This window comes from Cladophialophora immunda (assembly GCF_000835495.1).
Source record: "Cladophialophora immunda strain CBS 83496 unplaced genomic scaffold supercont1.1, whole genome shotgun sequence".
Taxonomy (NCBI): domain Eukaryota; kingdom Fungi; phylum Ascomycota; class Eurotiomycetes; order Chaetothyriales; family Herpotrichiellaceae; genus Cladophialophora; species Cladophialophora immunda.
The window spans coordinates 6,591,704-6,608,786 of NW_015622541.1; the positions used below are offsets into that span (position 1 = coordinate 6,591,704).

At 52.3% G+C, this 17,083-nt stretch overlaps 6 protein-coding genes across 6 annotated transcripts; 2 read left to right on the forward strand and 4 right to left on the reverse strand.

Annotated features, from left to right (window-relative positions):
- Positions 1 to 158: 158 nt before the first annotated feature.
- On the reverse strand, positions 159 to 1,877 carry PV07_01940 (uncharacterized protein). Its single transcript, XM_016388522.1, has 2 exons — positions 1,559 to 1,877; positions 159 to 1,505 (listed from the first exon to the last, which is right to left on the reverse strand). The coding sequence occupies exons 1-2, from the start codon at positions 1,868 to 1,870 to the stop codon at positions 249 to 251; spliced, it is 1,569 nt and encodes a 522-aa protein (XP_016255450.1). The 5' UTR covers positions 1,871 to 1,877; the 3' UTR covers positions 159 to 248.
- A 223-nt stretch (positions 1,878 to 2,100) lies between these two features.
- On the reverse strand, positions 2,101 to 4,730 carry PV07_01941 (uncharacterized protein). The gene has a single exon (XM_016388523.1). The coding sequence runs from the start codon at positions 4,615 to 4,617 to the stop codon at positions 2,143 to 2,145; it is 2,475 nt and encodes an 824-aa protein (XP_016255451.1). The 5' UTR covers positions 4,618 to 4,730; the 3' UTR covers positions 2,101 to 2,142.
- A 3,760-nt stretch (positions 4,731 to 8,490) lies between these two features.
- Positions 8,491 to 10,610, reverse strand: PV07_01942 (uncharacterized protein; the record flags this gene model as incomplete). Its single annotated transcript, XM_016388524.1, has 5 exons — positions 9,911 to 10,610; positions 9,689 to 9,854; positions 9,335 to 9,636; positions 9,047 to 9,276; positions 8,491 to 8,994 (listed from the first exon to the last, which is right to left on the reverse strand). Exons 1-5 carry the CDS (start codon positions 10,488 to 10,490, stop codon positions 8,491 to 8,493), a joined length of 1,782 nt encoding a protein of 593 aa, XP_016255452.1. The 5' UTR covers positions 10,491 to 10,610.
- Positions 10,611 to 11,543: 933 nt separating this feature from the next.
- On the forward strand, positions 11,544 to 13,006 carry PV07_01943 (uncharacterized protein). The gene is made up of 2 exons (XM_016388525.1): positions 11,544 to 11,680; positions 11,757 to 13,006. Exons 1-2 carry the CDS (start codon positions 11,572 to 11,574, stop codon positions 12,671 to 12,673), a joined length of 1,026 nt encoding a protein of 341 aa, XP_016255453.1. The 5' UTR covers positions 11,544 to 11,571; the 3' UTR covers positions 12,674 to 13,006.
- Positions 13,007 to 13,258: 252 nt separating this feature from the next.
- PV07_01944 (uncharacterized protein) lies at positions 13,259 to 15,690 on the reverse strand. Its single transcript, XM_016388526.1, has 3 exons — positions 15,086 to 15,690; positions 14,974 to 15,029; positions 13,259 to 14,896 (listed from the first exon to the last, which is right to left on the reverse strand). Exons 1-3 carry the CDS (start codon positions 15,294 to 15,296, stop codon positions 14,168 to 14,170), a joined length of 996 nt encoding a protein of 331 aa, XP_016255454.1. The 5' UTR covers positions 15,297 to 15,690; the 3' UTR covers positions 13,259 to 14,167.
- Positions 15,691 to 16,194: 504 nt separating this feature from the next.
- PV07_01945 (uncharacterized protein) lies at positions 16,195 to 16,957 on the forward strand. Its single transcript, XM_016388527.1, has 2 exons — positions 16,195 to 16,346; positions 16,401 to 16,957. Exon 2 carries the CDS (start codon positions 16,444 to 16,446, stop codon positions 16,807 to 16,809), a length of 366 nt encoding a protein of 121 aa, XP_016255455.1. The 5' UTR covers positions 16,195 to 16,346; positions 16,401 to 16,443; the 3' UTR covers positions 16,810 to 16,957.
- Positions 16,958 to 17,083: the final 126 nt, after the last annotated feature.

Genomic DNA, 17,083 nt, shown 5'->3' on the forward strand with positions numbered 1-17,083 from the left:
AAGGGGCTGAATTGGCATTCGCCACCCCCAAGCCTCCCACCCGAGGCAAACACAACGTCCTTCTCATCCATTCGACATCGATGTCGTTGTTCAGAAGCAAGCCGTCATGTGCAAAGACACGACTACACGATGAAGAAGGAGTTCAAATGTTTAGCATTCTCGTTACTCATGACACATGATGATTTGCCTTGCGGCGCCGTCCTGCCCCAGCACCTCGCTATGCACTCGGAACGAAAAACCCCCCTCCTCTATTCTTCCACCTGGGCTTTATAGGCCGCCATGTCAGCTGGCGCCAGCCACCCCTTCTCCACCGCCTCTGCGATGAGGCCGTCGGCCCCTACCGGCAACAACGTCGGTGCGACGTCGTTGAGGTAGGTCGACACCTCCATCAACTTCTCCCACAGCTCCGCCTGCAGGGTCTTTGCTGCCCTGCTACTGCCTGGCAGGCTGGCACCCCTGCCAGCAGGGCTTCTCGCCAGCATGTCCGCCAGCAGGTATCCGAGCCAGAACACGTTTGTCTTTGGCAGGAACCTCTCGTACTTGTTCCTTGCCTCGTATTCAAGGCCCTCGAGTTCGGCCAGTGCCTCCTCCCTGGACTCAACAGTCCTCGCCCACTCTCGGACGCGGCGGTACGTCCCCCACTGCCGCTTCTCCGCCTGGGTCTGTGGGTCGTAGCTTTCTGTTTCCCAGAACAACATGGGGTCGAAGACGATGAGGCCGCTTTCACTCCCGTCATTGATTTTGGCGCGTGACAGAGTGTAGTCGATGACAGTGACTTGAAGATTTGACATTCCGAGGACGACTTCTGGCCTCTCGTTCATCTCCTCAATGACTTTCTGTGTCGCGTCGATCGGGCCGTCCTTGGTCAGAGCCTTGAAGCAGAGGTTGCCATTGTGCATGTCTCGGTGTTCGAACTCGATTTGTTTCTCTGCTAGAGCGAGGCTCATGGCGGTCTTCCAGAAGATGTCATACACCTGAAACGCCGATAAGGGTCTGAGGCGATAGATGGGCTTTCCAGCATCGTTCATTTCCATGATGGCATAGAGCTGCTGTGGAGAAAAATCCTTCAGCGGGTTGGAATTGTGTGCCGAAACCGGTCTGGTCGCTTTGAATGTGTCGAACGCTTCAAGGAGGACATCTGGATACTTGCCGCTGACGATGTGAATACCGCGGCAGCGAACAAATCCGTGCAAAGCATCAACGGACTGCATCAGTCTGACTTCTCGAGTGATCGATTCCAGGTCGGTAATGTCATTTTTGGTCTCTTTGGTCAGTCTGAACGGGATGATTTTGACAATGAGACCGCCTCGTTTCTCCAAATCCTCGACATCTGCGAGTTCTTTTGCCTGGAGTTTGAAGACATCGGCAAACGATCCTTCACCAAGCTTTGTGCATAGGTACTTCTTCCCGATGCTGCGACCGAATTCCTGGAAATCCTTGACCACTTTTTGTCCAACGAGTGAGAGCAGTGGGTCGAGTTGTTGAAGTTCTAGCCAAGTGAGGTTCTGCAAGCGGTGGTCAATTCTGGGGGTTTGGTAAGAGGGCCGTAGAAACATACTGCCATTTTCCTGGATGAGGCGACCTTTCGACGTGCTCGAGGCCGGTGGTGATGTTCAACTGGTCTCTGTTCGAGAGGAATTGTCGGTTCAGGTTCAGGTTCAGGCTGCACAGTCTCTCTAACATCGTGCTGAAGTGTCAGTGTCTCCATCTTGTCAACGATGTCGTTCTCATTCTTGTCACCACCGAAGAGATCGAAATGCATCGCACGTTTCTCCGCCGACTGGGCCTTTTTCTTGCCGTAGGTCTTGTCATTGCGACGGACTGGCCGTTGCTGGTTTCTCAGCTCGCTCAAGACACTGAAGTCGGCCATCTTTCACAAAATCTCATAAACTTGACAAAGGGAAAAATACGTGAGACCGCTTACCAGCTGAGTTGTGTGAGTGTGAATGGTATGTCCTGCGACTAGTCCAAAAGGCGTTAGCGTGATGGTTGCACTGAGATACCAAAGCGGCAAGGTGTTTGTGTGTGGAAGGAAAGGGAAATGTGAGTCGCCGCTTTTAGATCAATAAACATGGATGAGGTCGGGCAAAATGACCAGAGTTGATTTTGAGATTCAATGATTCACATTATTTGACCCGCAATTCACTTTCTATAGTCCTCCCAGGACGCATTAAAGAGATCTCTGTACACAACAATGTCGTCTTTCCCGTTGTTCTGGCCATTCCCAAGCTGTGCTCCCCGGCTCAACGCTCGTTCTGCCCTCCTCCTCGACCAGTGACTTATCAAACGCCTCCTCTTCACCGGGCTCAGTCTGCGATGGTAGAGGCTGACCGTATTCCGGTCATCGTACTTGACTCGACCAGCTGGTTTCATGTCCCACATCTTGTCGTACAGAGCCCAGTACCGTGTGAGCGAGGTGCGGTTTCTGGAGCGCATCCACGCGTTGGGAGCCTTGAGACGCATTCCCGCGGCGAAAAGCCGTCGTAGGCGGTTGATAAACTCCCAACGGATGACATATTCCTTGACTTCCACGCCGTATACGTCTCGGAGCCTTTTGAGCATACGGGTCCACCTTAGGCAGCGTTCAGGAGAAACAGCTCCCATCCCTTTGCGAGGTCGGAAACACCACGACATGAGCGACTTTTGGAACTTGTCGTCGAAAAGGGCATTCAGGTTCGTGCCCGAGCCGGACATTGGGACTTGGAGAACTTGTCCGTTGAGTCCTCCGCTTCGGTACCACTCCGCAATCCAGTAGACCAGTGACTCCAGCTCTTTGAGACGTCCTTGCCGACCGAGTGCCTTTATCGGCGCCCGCCAGAACCCGATCTTGAAGTTTGTTCCTGAAGCGAGGATGTTCTGCATCAACCCTATCAGAAATCCAATTTTGTCCACATCCCCTCTATCGCCGCCAACCGTGAGTTGTTTAGTGGTTCGAAATAGAGAGACGACGAATTGAGGGAAGGATGAAGAGACATGCAACCCGTGCTCTTGTAAAGTCGCCACACAGTTTACGACACTCTTCCAGTCGCCTACTTCCATCATTGCTCTCAATAAGAAGTTGGTTGATCGGCTACGTGAATAGTTATCGAATTTTCCGTCGTTGAGAATCACGAGCGTACGATTGAGTTGTCCCCAGTCTTTGGTGCGGTAGTATTCCGTCAAGAGCCGCTTCTGTAGCTCGATATCCTCGAACACCTCGTGATGTAAATCGTTGTTCACAAGCGCCTGGACCATCTCCCAATGGCCCGCATCACAGACGTCTCTGAGTATCCGGACAAAAACAGAAGAGCCGGTGTCAATCTCGAGGTCGCGGAGTTTCTGGAAGCGGGCTTGTAAAGTATCTAGATCTGGTGCAGCCAGAGCCATTTGACGGACGGCCAGCGGTCCAACCTCAATCAGCCCAATCATTCTCAGACTGTTGACTGCAAAATCGAAGGAGAAAGCCCGGGTGGCAAATGCACGGGCGACAAATTGATCGCTGAGTTTCGCTGGAGCTGACCCCATAGTCTTGCTTGCCACGATATTGAGAGAATCTGCAGGTACACCAGTGATTCTGCTTCTGCCGATTGACCATAATCTTCGCGCCTGGGCTTCAAAGGAGGCTCCAGCCTGGTTGAGCGGCAACAGAAATCTCTCGAGGCTTTCGTTGTGCAGCGCTAAGTAGTTGATGTAGGGTTCAAGTAGCTCGAACCGCGGTGGCAAGTCGCTCCTTGTGATCAAAAAAGAGTGCATCATGAAGGCATCGGACGACCGGTCTTGACTCCACAAATGAGAAGTGACTTCAGCGTAGATGCGAGTCCTGGGAACCACATCATAGACAGTGCAGAAGCCTCTCAGCGCATTGTCTTCCTTCGAGCGACAGGCAGCGAAGAAGGCCGCGAGGAGATCCTCACGCCCCTTGTAATGCTTTTGACCGACGAAAGATGCAAATTGATAGGCTTCCAGAGGGTGCGGGCCTTCTAATGCAGCTCCAACGATCTCTGCAAATAGTCTTGGGCGTTTGTATTTCAAATGTTTAGCTTCCTTGCAGATTGACCAGAGAAAGCGATGGTCTTCGGAACCAGCGGAGAGGAAGGTCTTCCATAGAGCTTCAATACGGGGATCATCTCCTTCAAATCGAAATGCTTCCCCTCGAAATTTCATCCCTCTCCATATAGCTTTGATCCCTTCGTGGCCGTTTTGCAGAGCTTGAGCAACCAAGAGAATCTCCCAAAGCTCTATTTCGTGACGATGGGAAGGCTTGTCAACTAGACGACAGCCAACAAACGATGTATGGCCTACATCTGCCTCGAAGCGCAGCTGATCCCGGGTTTTGATACCGTATGCCAGTCCACGATCCAGTAGGCTCTCCCATTGTGCATCATCTGAATGAGGCTGCTCTGAGACAGCGGCAGAAAAACAGTCATCTCTAGGCTCGCACGGTTCATGATCCGATATTGATTTCGAGGTTGTCGTCAAAGGTCGGTTATGTGATGGATGCCATCGTCGTGGTAAAGCTGTTCTAGCAACATTGGCTAAATTCGACCAAGGTATATGGGCGCGCGCTTGGCCATACAGTGACGGTAAGAGACATCGTGTCTGGGAGCACCTCTCAAGACGACCCCATAATAATCTCATGTAGCAGTCTACACGTGACCATCCATCAAAAGCATCTAGGCTTTCATGGTCTCCAAGTGAAGGGACTTAATCAAGAAAGGCAGGCAGTGCCAATGAGAAATGGAAGAGACTTGTAGCCGAAAACCGCAGAGTTGAAAAGTCAGGAGATCGTTTCTTCGAAGATACAGACTGGTCACGTGCTGATCCCCAGGCTTGGCAGCTAGCTCCTGGTCTGCCATGGCGTGAGCCTGCGACCTCCGAACCTCAATTGAACTTCAGGTCTAATCCTCTGAAGCTCTTCGTTCCTCCTCCCCCACCGATATTCGAGTGATTTGCCTCCTGAACCGACAAGATGGTCTCTCCCACAGCTCTCCGAATGATGCAAGCCACCCGGGCCCGCATGTTCAGACCTGCTCAAGCTCAGCAGAAATCCGGGTATGTCGTGGAAGGGAAAACCTCCCACGATTTGCAGTCTCTAGCTGAGGCAGCACGGCGCTTAGCTCTGGACTCTAGCTAATTGGCTTTCTGCGCAGGATCTTCGTGTATCGAGACAACCGAGTACCTTACTATCAACGCCTGTTTCAGAAGCACGATGGAAAACGACAATGGTGGAAGGTCAGTAGACTCTTACTCTGTCAAATCAGACCTCCATCTTGCCTCCGCGAACCCGCGAAGTCTACAATTCAGACGAAATGAAGCGGCATTTTATGCATAGCCGAAGAAGAGCACAGAGCTCGACAAAACTATTCCTCCTGGAGAATTGGCTCGACGGCACCACAACTTTTACGGCGACTTGCGTCAAGTCCGGAAATGACGGAGTGCATGCGTCGATAACGCTGTGCATGTTCAACTTCGAGTTCTCAGCTTTACACAAAGATGTCTGGTATCCTAGACTCGACTTCGATAGCCCAGGGCTTTTCGCCGCACGTTCCGATACGATGCCCGCTGCAGCAACTGCACCGTAGGCTGTCTCGGGAATCTCTCTGCACCAACACACGGTCTCGAGCTCAGCGGGTTGACTTGGTGTCCTGGCCAGAAACTAAGCCACCCGTCGCAGGAGGGCCTTCGGCGTCCTCGAACTCAACCCAATTACCCTTATACAACTAACCATTGCACACTTTCAAATCCCTGTTACTCTGTACCCTGGGCAGCTTCGCTAACACAACCTTTTTACAGACTCACCGGAGCCCATTCATCCTCTATCCATACTACACGATCCTTTTAGGCAGCTTGACCTTCTCCCTGTACGGCATGACGCGCGTTCTTTTCGGTCACAAGACACTGTGGTAGAGTGGTAGACGAAGGTGGAGGGAGGAGTCGAAGTCCACATGGATCTTGCTAGGGCCTGAATGCAACCGTTGTACATACTGCATCACACAATCGAAGTCGAGACGCATTATTCAAAAGACCGTCCTCGGTGTTAAGACCGCGAAACTTTTCTTGTCCTCTGTGTGAATATTGGCTTGCAGCATGACAGTGCCTCTAAAATACAGTACAATATACTGTACATTTTGCTTTCGACGGCGGATCTATCACAACAAGGCACAAGCGTGAAACTGGCGGAACTGCATCGACACCCATTGCGCCTGAATCACGATGCAAGTACACAAAAGGCGTTTTTGGAGGCGAATCGGAGTAGGGGGCATGAGAAGGGAGAGGGAGGGAATAAAATAGTGGAGTGAAGCCATCGCACCCTCGTACAGCCAGCACCTTCTCCCTCCCCGTCTCCGTCTCGCCCGTCTCGCCGTTGCCCGCAAGGTGCCATATGGCTAGCGTTTGGTGCTGAATTTGGATGACTCCCCTCACAGCAAGAGGACGCACGAGGAGGAGAAGAGTATGCCGCTTGTGACTCGACCTTCTCTCATCAGCATAATCCCCAATCTGTAGTTTGTAGAGTCAGCAGATAGAGAAAACAGCGGAACATGAGACAACCTTGATGCTAGGTTGTCTCAAGTATGTCCCGGCGAGTAGGTCCATCATGACCCCGTAAAGTTTGTAATAAAGGAGCAGGATGTTGATATCAGGAAGACCAACAAGGCGAGGAAAGGAAACTTCGAGCATGATGGACAGGGGAGCAACAGGGGAAGAGGACAGTCGCTTGCTTACACGCTCATCCGGGTTATATCCGGTATATCGGCCTGCTATAGCCGTATTTCCTGGACAGCCACAAACACGTATCAACCTCCATCCCAGGGTCAATCGGGGCCCCATATCGCGATCAAAAGAATCCCGGTAGTGGGCGGGTGTCGCCGAGTTCCAGGATGTTCATTTTCTCAGTCGAGTCCCTGCCAGGGTATATATAGAGGGGCTGTGTAGCCTGTCCTCGCTTTCTGAGAGGTAGAGAGATATACCAGAAACCTACCTGTAAGCCGTTACCCAGGTCCCTTACACTCGCCAAAAGATGGAGACCGCAGTGAATGAGAAGGGTCTGCGCATTCCGGTATGCTGCTGGGAGGATCGGTCCCCCTGCTGTCGATCGCTGAGCGGGCTAACACACAACTTCCCAAAACAGCTCATTGACATTTCATCCTTCGAGTCGGGAGACGCTGCCACCAAACTCTCGGTCGCCCAAGCCCTCACACATGGATTCCAGACATGCGGGTTTGTGTACCTGAAAAACCACGGCGTTCCGCAGTCCGAAATCGACGCACTGTTCTCCACCACGGCCACGTTCTTCAACAGACCCCAGAATGAGAAGAATCACTTGTCATGGGGCATGCAGGGCCGAAGCAGCAGTCCCGGGTACACGGCGTACGGGGGCGAGAAGCTGTCGCAGTCCCTCGACCAGGCGGAGATTGATCGCCTGCGGGCATCGAACCCGGACATGAAGGAGGCCTTGGACGTGGGCCTCGAACGGATTGAGGGCGGCGCGGACAACAGATGGCCAGGGGAGATTGATCAGGCCGTCGTGGAGATGAAACTGGTGATCCAGGGGTTTTACGAAAGGTGCCGACAGACTCAGGTCGTCGTGATGCGGGCCATTGCGCTGGGCCTGGGGCTCGAGGAAGGGTATTTTGACGCCCTTATCGACGAAGCCGACAATACGCTGCGATGCCTGCACTATCCGCCCGCCAGAGCCGAGGTTTTTGAGAGAAGCAAAGACGCCGTCAGGGCTGGGGCGCATTCAGACTATGGTAAGGAAGATGTGTTCCTCCTTTTGTCCCGTCGTTGCACCCAGCGCTAGGGGTCTGACACGGTGATTTCTTCTCCAGGTGCTCTCACGCTCCTGTTCCAGGACGACCGGGGCGGGTTGCAAATCTGTTCTCCTGACGGCGAGTTCGTCGATGCCACGCCGTTGCCGGGAACCATCGTGGTCAACGCCGGAGACCTTCTGTCTCGATGGGCCAATGACAAGATCAAATCCACCGTCCATCGCGTGGTCCAGCCTCCAATGGCCCCGGATGCATCGGTTGGGAATCTGTACCCCAGTCGTTACAGCGTGGCATATTTCTGTAACCCAAATTTGGACACGGTCATCCAGGCTCTGCCGGGCACCTGGGAGGAAACCGGGGCACAAAAGTACGAGCCGATCACGGCAAGAGAGTGGCTGATGAAGCGGTTGACTCTCTCACATACCAAGCCACCCACAAACATGTCGGTGCAGGTTCAGGCTTGAAGGGTTGAGATTTCTGTAGGCAGTTAGCTCCTTCATTTCACATGTTAGTTTTTTGACTTCTCCAATACCACCTGTAAGTCTAGATAGTTAGTAGGTGGTGGTCGAGCCAAAATTCTCATTGCAAAGCTTGATGGAGGGTGTGTTCTCATTGTATGAACTGTAGATTTCCGCAACATGTTGCAAATCCAGGACGCTTTCTCTCAGCCCGTTGCAAAATAGCCCATGTTCTGAGGGCCGGGCTGTCAATCTGCAATCCCAGGGTATGCGACAGCCAAGTATCACAGATCTTGGAAAGCAGCGTCTGCGGTCCCGGTGAGAAAATCCGGCTCGTCCAGGGTGAAGTAGTCACCGAGATCGGGAGCAAAGATGTCGAGATCGATGGCCCAAATCCCATCGTTGGAAGGGTCATCGAATCCAGGCCCATCGGTCGCAGTCTGGAGAAAACTCGCAGCGTTCTCCCACGCGCTACCGTTGTCGCTTGCTGCGTCTGCAAGTTCCTCCCCTAGCTGGTCGTGGGGGCCGAAATACCCAATCTCGGGCGATGAAGGTACCGCACGGCCTTTGCCTTCATGGAATACTCGGGCTTCCTGGATCTTATGAAGCATTCGCTGGACAGTGTATCGGACGCTGTCAACCTGTTCTTTGCTGGTCATATGCGAAACGCACCCGAGTGCCTCTTCCAGACTCTTTTTGACTCGAGGAATCAATTCCGAATTCTTCATCGCGTGGTAGGCGAGGAGCAGGCATGCGCTTTCGATACACGCGGACGTAAAGCTCAAGCCCTGCGGGATGAGTAAGTAGTGGACTTTTGGCTGACGATTGATACGGACAGACCCTAAGTAGTACGTGTCGGTTGAGCGATTCAAAGAGGTAGTGAATCAGTTTTCGGGCCGAGTCGAACGCACAATGACAGCCTTCGAGCAGCCAGAATAAGTCGGACTCGGGTGAGGGAGGGGTTTGCCCGGCGTGAAAAAGGGAAGAGTTATTGAACGATTTCCGAGCTTTCATGGAATTGAACACCATCAGGCAGGGCCGGAAGCTGGTCATCCACGTATGGGATAGAACTGGACACGGAATAAAAATGAGATGACTGGGAGTTTGGCGGGGCATGGATAGCCTTACAATTCATCATGAAGAATTGCTGGACGTTGGCATTTTCTTGGTCAATGCTGCCATCCAAGGCAAATCCAAGTATCGGCTCCATCCTCTGTTTGAAGGATTCCAGATCATGCCGAACACTTTGCAGGGATAGCCTCAATTTCATCAAGGAGAGGTGCTTCTCCTCGTAGATGTACTTGGCCGACTTAGCGATTATGTTCGACAGTTCGCCCAGCGCTAGGGTGAAGATGCTGGTTGCAGGGAATGGTATTGATATCGAATCACTTGCAGCTGAAGTCGGTCGGCCAAGCCAGAATGAGACCCATCTAGAGCATTATCAGGCCAAATTCTCGTGACGGCTGTTGGGTGCCACGATACCTTTCCCAGAACAAGAGAGCCCAAAATGTTGTGCGTCTCTCAGAGGTAGCATCACCTTTTGGCTGTGGCGATGTATACTCGACGTCTCGGTGAAGGCCTGTGGCATATGCTTTGCGACATGCTTGTCCGAGCTCAAGGTAGGCAAGATTTGCGCGGCCACTGCTCGCTTGATGGTGAGCGTACAAGAATTAGTTCACTTTCCAATCAAAGGGGCACGATGACTTATCAAGAGAAGGGATGCTTGAATAGCCTTGTTGTTGACCGTCTCTTCGAGGACATGCATTTCCCTCTTAGCTCTATGATAAATTGTGTCGGCCCATTTGACATGCTCTGTTAGAGTAGCTCCATTTGCCAGGACCGCGAGGAGGACTGCTTTGGTGTCACTAGCCATCTCTTCGGCCTCATCATTGTATAGCTGCTCAAGCCACTTCTCCATGACCTCGACTTTGAGGAATGGAACGAGATGAAGGACTGTCAAACTGAATCTCTCCAGGAACAGCTTTGCCAGTTCGAGAGGCAGACGCGGTGAGAGATCCGAGTCATCCACGCCTTTGGACGTGCCCAAATCCTGACGCACACCGAAGAACATTTCTCGCTGTCGAAAATAATCGATGCCCTGATCAGTAGCGGCTCTCAAAGGTGCCATGTTGCTCAACGAGTCGACTGGCGCGAACGTCCTGTACACTAGCTGGAGGAAGGCAAAGTTGGAGGAGGGCCCGCAATAGAGATGGTTTGTAGATCGAGGCATCTTCTGCGTTGTGTTGACGCTCAGATATACTTGTTCGGCGGCCTCCCCGTCCATGGAGCTCGCGTAGTTATCGTGAAGGCGGTGGTCAGAGATATCCCAATCAGGGCCGTGTGTCGTGCCTTGACCCGTCGCAGGCGACGCTGGCTGATGTTCGGCTGCTTGCGAACGCCGGACTCGATTAACGGAACGGTATCTACATTTTTCTCCCCTTTGCGTACATGTGAGGCATGGTGCCAGTCCATTACACTTGGCTTTGCGCCGACGACAGCCGTCGCATGCTTTGGATGTCCTGCGGTGGATTGGCCCTGGGCGGTCCATCAGTTTGATGTGCATACGAGATGGATGTTCGGTGCTGGGGGACTTGGTGTACGAGCACATACTGTGTCTATCTGTCATGCTGAATGTTCTCCCATCGTTGTAGCATGGTATTCTCTACCTAAGTAGTATGCCATGACAGAAGACCAATCCCGGCGATGAATACCAGGCAATCACGTGCCTTGGCTGCCAAGAGCTCGGCCGTCACGTGGCTACCAAATGAATATCAAAGAATCTCCGCATGACTCTTTTCAGATCTTCCGCCGACACAAGACCCCCGGACTGTCGAAGGGTCATTTCTCGAACGTTGTTCTCTTCTGCGAATCGAAGCGGCTTGGAAATGCACGTTTATTTAAGCCTTGGGATGGGTCCTTGCTTGTCAGGTTGTCCTCCCCAGGCCTTCGACATTTGTGCTACATGATTGGTCTTGATCTCGGAAATTGGCCCCATGCCTGTCATCAAACTCCCCCTGATGCTTTCGCTTACCAGGATGCACGGGCTTCCTGACACGGCTCTATACTTCCTTATTCGTGGTCATCTCCCTGAATATGGACGAATATGACACCGCGCCACGCGCCCGCCTGTACCTGGTTGTCAAACATGGTTCTTTCCCAGGGAATCTTGTCCACTGGTAGCCTCATCGCAAGCTGCAGATGGTCCAGATTAATATGCAGATGATCTCTGAAGGTAACCCACAGTTGTTGACCATGGCAGAAGTGGACGTAGGAGTATTTGCTCTCAGGCGTGGAGCTGGCTTAAATATTCAGGTTTCCCGCAAGTCCACTTGGAAATGCCTGATGCCCTGGGTAAATATTTCACAATGTTTTATTTCTGCGTTTCCCTTGTGTTGCCTTTAATCGGAGCATCGATCGCGTCGCCGCTGAAGAATCTTGACAAACGTGACCTGCCCTCTTTCGTCCGTCAATATGGTACATCTCTCTCTCTCTCTCCCCCCCTCTCTTCTGGGAAAGAACTCTATGAGGGCTGACCCAAATTCTATTCCAGCGCCGGTGGCATACCTTGACTCCACAGAGATCTACTTCCCCAGCTCCATCGCCGGTCAGGCAACGCACACACATCCTGAAGATGGCTCAGGGAACAACATCGCCGGTGCTCCGTCGCCCCTGACCCTCGACAATCTCAATAGTCTCAACAACTTCGCCTCCTCTGGTACCAACGTTTACCTCACATCAGACGAAGGAATTGAGGCTCTCCCGTCTTGGCTTCGCGGTGTTGAGCCTGATTCCTCCGGCTCGACAGGCTCCACCATTGCGAGCCTGATCATCACCGTCTCCAAACCGAACAACATCCTCGATGCATTCTACTTCTATTTCTACGCCTACAACCAGGGAAACTGGGTTCTGGGCCTACCCGCTCTCGAATTTGGCGATCACGTCGGTGACTGGGAGCATACCATGGTCCGCTTCGTCAACGGCGCGCCCACGGCAATGTGGTTCAGCCAGCATAGTTCCGGGGAGGCGTTCACCTATTCCGCCGTGCAGAAGTACAACAACGGCGATAGACCCGTAGTATACGTCGCGAACGGCACTCACGCGAACTACGCAATCCCCGGGACCCACGACCACACCATCCCCGGGCTCAACTTGCTCGCGGGGCCCTTGGAGGACCACACCGACGCCGGCGTGTTCTGGGACCCCTTGGTCAACGCCTACACCTACAGCTACGACAACACGACCGGCGTCTTCACCGCGTACAACGGGCAAGATCCAACCGGCTACTTGGACTTTGCGGGCCGCTGGGGCGACAATCAACTCCCGGACAGCACGTCCGGTCAAATTGACGTGTTTGGCGAGCGCAAGTACGTCGCTGGCCCCACGGGACCCCGGGATAAAGACCTGGGAAGGTCAAACGTCTGTCCTACCAGCCAGAGCTGTTCTGTCTCGAGCATCTTGCTTCCTTAAGAAGGGGGTTTGCTCTTTTGCAGCCTCTTGTTTTTGGGTACAAGGACTGGGGATGATTTACAGAGACGCCGTCTAATGCGGGGAGTTTTACAGGAGCAGGAGCAAGAGCCAAGACCGAGACAGACGTCGTCGGATCCGTTTTCGTCGCGTTTCCATTACTTTGGTTCTTTTCTTGGTCGCAGATTGAGAAAGGTGTCTGCGCGGCCAATCGGTTTGTCGCTGTCGGTGACTTAACCTTTTTATTTACGAGCTATTGGGAGATCTGTTGATTATAGAGCATGATAGAGATATAATAGGCTGCGTAATGTACACTTACTGGATATGAATATTTCTTGCAAGGAGTCCGTGTCAGCGATCTGGGACACAGAGCACACAGCCTGACCAAGGCCTGGTATAGAAAGGACATGGGTGCACGCGACTTAACATTGAATCCGCATGTGCGCAGCGGTGCTGAGTATCTGCGCTCAAAGCGCAAGGAAACTGACATGTACCCATACGGGTGGATGCGCGCATAAGTATTTGTGTGATGTGGCGCGGCTGTCAAAATTTACCTCTTCTCATTAAAAGGAAAAAGGACTATCTGGTGTTGGAAGTAATAGTGCCTGCCATCCCTTACCTCGCTTATCCGGTATAGATTTCCCATATGTAAATCCGCCTTGCGTGGCTTCATCCTGCCCTGTGAGCTTGAGAAAGGAAAAGCATGTTGAAAAGGGACACATAAGGAAGATGAGATATTGAGACAGCCGCCTCCACCCTCGCCAGTTTCCTTGGTGTGCGTCGTACATCCCACCTGCACAGGTCCACATCGTGTGAATCCTCGCCGAGATTAATGCCAGAAGGAGACCCATCCGCTGAAAGACGCATATCAGGAGTAGGAAAGGACATATGAGAAGGAAAATAGTTGGCTCGATAAGACAGCTGTTCCACTCCTTGGTTATCGACAAGGTCGACCACCGCGTGAACCGGTACAGGAAACATGAACTTCGAAAATACCACCCGCGCCGAGGAAGAGCCAGCTCCCGTATGTTGTCCCATTTGTTTCTGTTTCATCTTTGCAGATATCGATTGTACGATCATTGTGTAAAAGTCGTCGTGGTCTCATGACTGGTGTGCTTTATCAATGCGTTTTCTTTTTTGCGTAGTAAGCGATCATTCTCTTCGCGGCCTGTTGTGGATACTTCCGTGCCCCATATGTGATTTGAAATTGTACAAACAGTCTTGCGGCAGGAGAGAGGCGTCTCGCTTCGATGCGATGTGAGCAGAAAAGCTGGAAGGGCGGCAATAACCAAACTCCAAATGCTCATGTCAGATAAACCTGATCTCTAGGACATGGGGGTTGCTTGCGCAGTTCAAGTACATGAAAAAGCAAACGTTCCGACTTTTCTGGTTGCGGCTCTCTTGAAGAATAGAGGACAAGCTGAAAATTCCGAAGGCCTGACAAGGATTTCATCCAGCTCCAAAAAGGCAAAAAGGTCGTTCCTGTGCGCTCTGTGTTTAGACGAAGTTCTTTGCGGTCACCATCGGGCCCTGCTTCAGAGTAAGCGTTTGCCGACTGAAGTTCGTCCAGCCTTCTGAAGGCTTGGTCAGCTCGTGTCGCTCCTCATGTGCAGTTCCTAGCCTAGGGGTATGCACACCAGGTCCTTCGGCGCGGCCACCAGACCTGTTGGCAGAGGTTTTGTCTCGCAATAAATTCTTGAAAAGTGGCTTCAGGCAGGGTATACATGCACAGATGATACCCGTGCCGACCTCAATCACCGACCATTTCATCGTGGATACTGATCCCATGGTGACATCTAAGCTGTCGACGCTCCGAAGGACACTTATGCGTAGAGCTGATGCCACAGTCGCGAACAGGCCAATAGCAAACAGTAGAGACACAATGTACTTTTGCCTCGCCGGAAGTTTGAGCCTGAAAAAGACCGGCAGTGGTAGGGTACACAGCAAGAAGTCGGTAAATATTGAAAAGGCGGTGGTGAAGTAATAGAACGTGACGATCTCCAAGCAGTCTCGCGGGAGGGTAAAGTCCCAAGCTGCGCGGACTGGATGGCATTGGAAGATGGTGACGAGGATACTGCAAATCCAAACCGCAATAATGGCCACACCGAGAGCATACATCAGTCTCCGAAAGACCGTTGTCGGGAAAACTCGAAGGTATGATGTAACGATTGATATCTTGACCAGCATCAAGGCTGTCACGTACATGATCTGGCATGTCCACAAGGTCTGCTACTTGTTAGCTCATTCCCTGAAGAGGAGCAGGTGTGTGTCATGACCTGAATCACTTTCTTTGTGTTGTCAACAAATCTGGAGTCCTGTGGAAGGTCATAAATATGCCTCCCCAAGCCATATCGTATGCCTTTTGCTGTTGTCAGAAGACTGGGTTCGTTTTGCGAGATCTAGCCGCCGGCTTACCAACAATCGACATGGCGGAAAAGGCATCGGCGAAGAGGCCAGCCGCCACCATGAGGAAGTCGTCAACGGCCACATGTTTAACGACAAAGCCTCTGACAATCAAGCGAATGAGGATGATGACGGAATTGGCGCAGATGAAGGAGATGTTGACACGATAGATCTCTCCCACATATGAATCGTGAGGTAAGAGATCCGATGGTACTTGGCTCATGATGAGTAGATTTCCGGCTTGGTCTGCCGTTGGGATCCAATCGCAGGCCGCGAACGGCGTCCAATTGCTGCAACGATAGTGACACTGGTGGGATGGCAAAAGGCAAATAGGCAGGAAAGTATCAGAGATCGATATCACACTGAGTGAAAGGCAAATATTGCATGATGAGGCTCTTTTTCGAAGGATCGAGAGGAAAAGCCAGCGCTATAAGGTCCAACGGTTTTTCTTTCTCCTGCAGGTCGAGCTCTTTCTTTCCCTGATTTTCTCCTTCCCCGTGGGCGCTCCGAGTCAAACAGGCATTGCTGCATAGCGAGACTTGCCGGGCTGGCTGTTGTTGGGAGGAGTCTTTCCATTCTGGGGATGTCAGCCAATATCCAACCTGGTCAGGACTCAGTCTTTGCCCCCGACGCGTGCACCTGCAGAGGGGTTCTTTGACTAGAAAACCGTGATAACGACGTGTATGGTGTGAAGGCGGCAGGGAGGACTGACCAAGGACACGCGAGAAGAGGCAGATGGTGCGATTAGCGCGAGGGACAGGGCCGCGGAGAGGCTGGTGGCTGCGATGGATGAATCCCAAAATGGCTGCCACTGGCTCCTTGGCAGCGGCCCCTGAAAAGGCCTTTCCGTGCAAAATGCCTGGTTTGCAACCTCATTCGCTGCGCACTCAACAATTAGTTTGGCAAATGCGGTCAAAATTCCCATACAATGTGTGTGGAGATTTCCTCCTAGACAGCCCAGACACCCATGATCCCGGCATTTCTCCACGAGAGAGCACCAAGTCTGTGGGCTTTCGTCAGGCAACTCTCGGAGGAAAAAAACGCCACATCGAGGCCGCGTGGGATGCGTCGATTCGAGTGGGAGATGAACATAACGAGCCAGACTGAGGAACCGCTGGCATGGTCTGACACAGAATACGGGCTTGCTTCCAATGTTGCCGAAGAGTCGTCCGCGACGACGAAAAGGCTGCTCTTTCAAACATGCCCGATGGTCTGGAGAAGGACAGAGTATCACCATTTTCACAGCTCAGCGAAATGCTAATCATCAATAAAGGTTAGCTGCGATCTAACGCGGACTGAACTGCACGTTACTACCAAGACTGTCTAGGCTGACCGTGCCATTTGTGCGCATTCCCACTCGCACGGGGTATATGCAACACACACGTACATGCAGAAACGCCTCCGCATCCCCTGAACCGTCTCGTCTTGGTGGCTGCCGCCTCCCCCCTCCTGTTCATGCACCGAAGATGTTCGAAGAAGGAGCCAATGTGCATGAGAATCCGGGTCTGCGGGAGTCTGTTCTGGGGAATCACCGTTTGAGGAGAAGTGATCAACAGGCTTCTTCGGAGATTTTCTGTGACCATGGAAAGCTATCACCGTTGAAAATCGGACCACCCAGTTCTCAGTCAGCAGCCACAAAGCCTACTAGCATTGCGCAGGGGATACATTCCATGTTTAAGTTGGATGCTTCTGTCGGAGACGAAGACGAATCTGCCCACTCTGGTGCTGCCGCATGAGGGTGCCCAGCCTCCCCTTAGAGGCCACAGGAGGGAGGGCTCAATCCTCACTTCAATGTCGGGAATTACAGTTCGTCCTTTTCTGGAACGTGCTCATCCGTTCTCAAGGGGAATATCTCATGGCGAAGAAACGTTTCCTGGCTTATCATCCAGGGACCGGGGCCTAGAACAGTACGCGACGTGCGCCGCACTTTATAGCCAGTGGGGTCATGCACCTTGCAGAAAGGGACTGCGAATTTGAACTCAAATATCAATTAGGGATAGGCATTGTCGT

Excerpts from the sequence above, each read along its gene's own strand:
- PV07_01940 (XM_016388522.1), bottom strand. The coding sequence starts at position 1,870 with ATGGCCGACTTCAGTGTCTTGAGCGAGCTGAGAAACCAGCAACGGCCA. Across the intron at positions 1,506-1,558 it reads CCTCATCCAGGAAAATGGCA|AACCTCACTTGGCTAGAACT; the intron begins GTATGTTTCTAC and ends CACCGCTTGCAG.
- PV07_01941 (XM_016388523.1), bottom strand. The coding sequence starts at position 4,617 with ATGAGATTATTATGGGGTCGTCTTGAGAGGTGCTCCCAGACACGATGT.
- PV07_01943 (XM_016388525.1), top strand. The coding sequence starts at position 11,572 with ATGTTTTATTTCTGCGTTTCCCTTGTGTTGCCTTTAATCGGAGCATCG. Across the intron at positions 11,681-11,756 it reads CTCTTTCGTCCGTCAATATG|CGCCGGTGGCATACCTTGAC; the intron begins GTACATCTCTCT and ends ATTCTATTCCAG.
- PV07_01944 (XM_016388526.1), bottom strand. The coding sequence starts at position 15,296 with ATGAGCCAAGTACCATCGGATCTCTTACCTCACGATTCATATGTGGGA. Across the intron at positions 15,030-15,085 it reads TTCCGCCATGTCGATTGTTG|GCATACGATATGGCTTGGGG; the intron begins GTAAGCCGGCGG and ends CAACAGCAAAAG. Across the intron at positions 14,897-14,973 it reads TTCCACAGGACTCCAGATTT|ACCTTGTGGACATGCCAGAT; the intron begins GTTGACAACACA and ends AACAAGTAGCAG.
- PV07_01945 (XM_016388527.1), top strand. The coding sequence starts at position 16,444 with ATGCAACACACACGTACATGCAGAAACGCCTCCGCATCCCCTGAACCG.